Source organism: Oreochromis aureus, linkage group 4 (genome assembly GCF_013358895.1).
Source record: "Oreochromis aureus strain Israel breed Guangdong linkage group 4, ZZ_aureus, whole genome shotgun sequence".
NCBI lineage: Eukaryota > Metazoa > Chordata > Actinopteri > Cichliformes > Cichlidae > Oreochromis > Oreochromis aureus.
Genome location: NC_052945.1, coordinates 31,581,645 through 31,587,447, shown reverse-complemented (window position 1 = coordinate 31,587,447; position 5,803 = coordinate 31,581,645). Strand labels below are relative to the sequence as shown.

General features: G+C 39.0%; 1 protein-coding gene and 1 long non-coding RNA gene across 2 annotated transcripts; one reads left to right on the top strand and one right to left on the bottom strand.

Annotated features, from left to right (window-relative positions):
• The first annotated feature begins 258 nt into the window (after positions 1-258).
• Positions 259-2,325, top strand: LOC120440068. Its single transcript, XR_005612949.1, has 3 exons — positions 259-391; positions 1,664-1,730; positions 1,869-2,325. It is a non-coding gene; the product is annotated as an uncharacterized LOC120440068 (long non-coding RNA).
• Positions 2,326-3,885: 1,560 nt separating this feature from the next.
• On the bottom strand, positions 3,886-5,271 carry LOC120440036 (C-type mannose receptor 2-like). Its single transcript, XM_039611593.1, has 3 exons — positions 5,079-5,271; positions 4,576-4,856; positions 3,886-4,074 (listed from the first exon to the last, which is right to left on the bottom strand). The coding sequence occupies exons 1-3, from the start codon at positions 5,269-5,271 to the stop codon at positions 3,886-3,888; spliced, it is 663 nt and encodes a 220-aa protein (XP_039467527.1).
• Between the last annotated feature and the right edge of the window lie 532 nt (positions 5,272-5,803).

Below are 5,803 nucleotides of genomic sequence, written 5' to 3'. Positions count from 1 at the left end.
AAATATTCCGTCCATAAAAGTTACGAACAGAATCAGTGACAAAAGGCAGCCCAGGTGTAACCCTGGAGAGTTACATATGGTTTTAGTGTGTGATGTTAGTATTTTGAGTTCACTGTTTATTAAGTTAAATTATTTTGTTGAGAATTAATAAAATAGAAGATGTCTATAATGTCCTGATGGTCCTTGAAGTATACAGGGGAAAGTACCGCCTCCTGCCGTTCACTGAGTAGCATCTACGGATATCAGGAAAATGGGAGAGGAAGAAAAAAGTCCGGTTTTTCCAAGTGGAAAGCGTGGTTGCTTTTATTCAGTCGGATTGTACGGTGGAAATAAACTAGCTGGAAATTGTTGTTAACCAGAAAGGAGTTTGTTACTGCTCGGATTCTTCTGGGTGAGTTAATTTGTCGTGAACAAGAATATTGTGAGTTTAAGCCACTAACGATGACATGCTAGTGGCTATCGCGGCTATTGCTATTAGCCATGTGGCTGTACATGTATGATTGTAAGGATTAAACTTTATGTTAGAGTTTGTTAGCTTCCTATGACGCTGCATGTAAAGATTGTAGGTTATATGTATGCTGTAGAGCAACGGTCCCCAACCTTTTTTGCGCCACGGATCGGTTTATGCCCGACAATATTTTCACAGACCGGCCTTTAAGGTGTCGCGGATAAATACAACAAAATAAAACTAGTACCGGTACCGAAAAAAAGAAGATTTATTCATAACACACGTGAAAAGACCCAGGAAAACCGAGTTAACGATAAAAACGATAACAAAATAACGCTGAAAACCGATAAAAACCCTGAAAACCATACATTTCACACCTGAGCCTCAACTCTCGCGGCCCGGTACCAAACGACTCACGGACCCGGACCGGTCCGAGGCCCGGGGGTTGGGGACCGCTGCTGTAGAGAGTGTATGTTCTGTAGGATTACCGAAATTATTTTACTGCTACTGTTCATAACCATCATCTTTATCGTTGCATTAATTATCATTCATCAAAGCATTTATTGAAGCTGTTGGCATTATGTTATAATTTGTATTACAGGGGTTATCATAATCACATATTAACATGTTTATTACAGGTGGAGTTATAACCACTTTAAATCGTTGAGTTAAATCTATAATCTTAAAAGCTTATATGCTGAGTATATTGTTACAGTAAAATAGTAGCTGAGCAAAGGCCTCAGTGTATTCAGCAACATGTTGCACTAGAGTTTACTTGACAACAGGTGACAGAAGGAGGACAAGTCCATGGGGACCTCATCACCATATTCGGAAGAGGATGCCAGAAAGGGGAACTTCTGTGTCTGCATTTATCTCTTAGAATTGATCATTGTCTGTAGAAGAGGCAAACAATGTTCTTAAGATGCAAATTATGTGCTTGTAAACGCAAGAGGGGGCGTTATAATACCCTGATGTTATAAAAGCAATCTGGAGTGTATTTTTGGGCGGGGATTTACAACTGATGTTTTCCAGTGTACATCTCCCCACGCTGCGTGTATTCATTAAATTCAATTGTTTGAACAAGCTCTTCTGGACCATCATTGTTTTACTCTCGTCCTCAATTTCGGACCCTTAACAGTTCCTATACCAATCCTTAGTTGTGTTCATTGTGAGGTGAATACAGTTTAAAGAAAATGGGGTTATGTTTCTTTGTAGTTGTGCTACGATGCTGCACCATCGCCATTTTGAAGCTCCAGGAGAGCCCATTTTGTTGTTTAGTTTGGTAAGAAGTTATCATTGTCAATGTTTTGGAATATTTTTTCGTTCTTTCTGTATACTGGAAAGGTAAAATGCAAATTTGTTAGTATGTATAAATGACTAAATATATATTTTTGAATGTTACTCTGACTGTGTTATACAGGTCAGGTTTTTTTTTGTGGGAGTACAGTTCGGTGATGATCCAGTCCAAAGATGGCGAGCCACCCCTCCAGGATCCTTGAGATGATTGTTTTAAGAAGAGAACTAAATTCTTTGGACGAGCCATGAACTGTACAAATTCTACTTAAGTGGTAGGACAGATTTGCACCTCATTCCTCCTTTGCACATCCTGCAAGGAGAATCCTCATTGCTGGACTCACACTTAAGGGTGTCTGCTGACACGAGAGAGAGACTGAGTCAAATCCCCCGGGGGTGTGTGTGTTTTGTTTATTATTTTCCGTGACTTGGGCCCAATTTTTCCTTTCATGTACTGCTATTGTTTTCATTGTATGTATGTGAGATTCTTTAATTGTGAATACAAATTGATCAAACCAAGTTTTCTGAGCGTTTCATTAGTCATCCACTCTGCTCTAGTAGTCGAACCTTAGCTATTGGCCCAACACACATGTAACCATTTGAATCTGTATCCCAAGTGTTGAAAGGGGTGTTACACAGGCAAAGTCCATCACCCCACCAGAAATGAGTCCTACTTATTACCAGTTATGCGGCCCAAGCACCAGCAAAGGCTGTATAAGGATTGAATGGCCTGTAGCAATGGGCCAGCCACCCCATACTGAAGCAACTCCCACAGGACTCTGTGAGGAACACAGTCGAATGCCTGCAAAAAATTATCACACAGAGTATTCTACCTTTTTACATGGATCATGAGTTCCTTTTTGATTTCATTTAATCATTAAATGCGAACATCAGCAACATATGTTTCAACATACTACATAACATACATACTATTTACTTGGTACATATAGGCTTATATTTTTAAATGCACATGGGCACTAGTAATATTAGATATTCTAAATTTTATTAGCAATGATGGTACATTGCAACGCAACCTCACAGAGTACATGGTGTTTACATTAACACAGGATAAGCATAACCTAGCAACAAATGCAAACAAAGCTTATTTGAACATGACGTTAAGGACGCCATATGAAAAGGAAATAATCACACCAAGGAAGAGGCCTAAGATTACATCTTTGACCATGTTACAATTCTGTGGTTGCAGCCATTCCCCAATGCTCCTGGCCAATTATCAATGGTCCTAAAAGTTTCCATATTCATGATCATGAAATTGACCTTACAGCCCACTGTAAGTCAATGGTGCTTGTGACAAAAGGACCCAAAGCACACAATGTTTAAAGTCGAGTGATAGTTTATTTACAGTGCACTTCAACTAATGAAACCATGCCACAGTGTTAGTTTCAGTCATTATGCAAATCTACTATTTATAAGGTCGGGGAAACCTGTGTGAGCTGAGTGAAGGAATCATTTGGATGAGTGATACAGTGTCCAGAAGAACAGAATCAAGACTTGTGTTTATTCGAATATATGGAAAATGAAAACACCTTAACATGTTCATTTTTAACTTTTATTCATATTAAATGTGCAGTCTAGCATTTATGTGCATTACATTGCATCCTCCAATCACACAACAATTAGGAAATTGCATTCAGACTTACAGATCAAATGTTGCATTATCAAACTTAATTTTCTAAAGAATGAAAAGGAAAAAAATTGACGCAACAATACAAGAGAACTTAAAATTAAACCAGAACAGCATGCACATTTGTAACATCAAATATTAACTCAAAGTAATATTTATTAGAATTCTGAAGTACATTTTATTTAAATGCCGATGTTCTTTTCACATGCTGTATATCCATGATAGAGTAAAGACAATTTTAGAGAAATTATGTTTTAGTAGTATTTCTCTGTTGTACATCAATGAAATTGCTCATAAATTGACCCTGTGAATAACCAGTATTTGCATTATTATTTGAATGTCGTTTTCATGGTATTCAGCTAGTGATTAGTCCTGTTATGGATGGATCTACTAAAAAGTTCTTTTTTTCATTAACATATTTACTCCTGTTAAATCAAGGTACAAGTACAATTTCCTCAAATTTAAATTAAAGTTCACTACTTGTGGGAACTGAATGAGTTCAAATCCTTTTGTAACAGAAGAAGTTCCTTCGAAGTTTGCAGTCTTTTATTTGGAAAGATGTTGTGCCTCTTTTCTCCAGGACGCCACAGAAGCCGTTAGTCGGGCAGCTTGGAATATTCTTATATTGCATCTGTTCTCCACTCACCCACAGCCACTCACCAGCTGGGTTACACAAGCCTGTCCACACCTGCCAACATTGAGCAGATACAGACATATAACCACAATTATGAGTGTCAGGGGAAAATTTCCCAAATAGAAAGCTGCCAAAGTAAAACAGAGACACAGTGAGACAATATAAAAAATACCTATGTACATGGGTGAACTCTCGGGAGAGTCACCCAGTACTCTTCTTTATTGCAGGTTATATAGGCATGTAGGTTACACAGCAGACGGAGGCAGTCTCCGCCTGTTCTCAGAATATATTGCTTAACTGACAAATGCATATCTTACTAAACATTCTGTCTGTACTATACTAAACGTCTGCTTAAGTGGCATTTTCCGTTGCTTTTTGCACAGGAACTTGTCTTCACAGGCATTTGATAAGCATAGGCAAGGTTTCATGTTTTATCAGGGTGAATCATCATTCAGAGTTTACACAGTTACAAGCAAAGCATATTTGAATAATAAACAAAATCTTTTCACAATGAGTCTCTAATCAACACAAATACAGTGTAGACAACTGCACAACCTCATCAGTGGTAGCCTCTTGCACTTTCTCTCGTGCGTACGTGTGGTCATATGGAGTGATCAGGGTTGCCAGGTCATAGCTATAGTTCCAGTATGAAGAGGCTGGATCTTCTGTGTTCCCTCCATCCAGAGACCTACAGTGTACTAATGCCTCCTCCCATGTCTTATTCTCCTTCACCAAAATCAGGTCATCATAGCACATGAAAGAATGATTGACATCACAACGGTTGGTCCTCCATTTGTCAGAAGACTTGTATGCACAGTCTGTATCTGTCTGTGGTTCTGCAAGAAGCAAGAGAAAAAGAGCACAGATGATACCTGGACAAATTTCAGATATGGCCTGCAATTATAACCTACTGTCCTGCAACTGAGAGCATAATGTTGGTGCCCACAGTGTTTAAATGTAATCTACATCTGACATGAAATGATTATTTTCAGTATAATGTAAACCATGACACATCTAGCAAAATATTCCTTCTAAAGTTGCAGTCAGATGCAACTTACCGTTAGCGTCCCAATTGGTGTAGTTAGCCAGCTCATCTCCTGTGGACCATTTCCATATACTTGATCCGCTCTTGCGATATAGTCCAATCCAGCCATAGCCACTGAAAATCCCATTCTCTTGCTCATTTCTAATTGTGACCAGGTCAGTGTGGTGCTCCCTGCAGAATGCCTGTGCATTTTCCCAGGTTGTCATCTCAGAGCCAGTGTAAAGTGTAAACCTCAGCAGATACCCATACGCAGGAGAACAGAGAAGCAGCAGGGGGATGAAAATGCACAACTTCCTCATTATATTTTCCACAAGTGGAGACTGAAACAAAAGAGCCTGAAGACAAGGAATTGAGATAGAGAGAAACCATCATTGTGGTGAGCCTTATCTGCTGTGCTAGCATAATGGTCATACAAAAAATGCAAGTTTGTACATGTCTATGAGAGTCCAGACATACGAGAGCAAGATTTAATAAAACACAGTTTTGCTCAATCCAGTACTGTACTCTCTTTACTCTTCTGACTGTACACCAGTCTGTACTGTCAACTCCCTTATCAAGTTTGCAGACACTGTGGTGGGACTCAACTCAGGAGGAGACGAGTGTGCTTACAGAGAAGAGGTCAAGAAACTGACATGATCAGAATCAGACACCCTCTCCACAATGTCCCCATTAATGTGTATGAGCTGAGGGTCAGATTTGTTCCTTCTGAATCAACAATTATTTCTTTGTTTTTGTGTT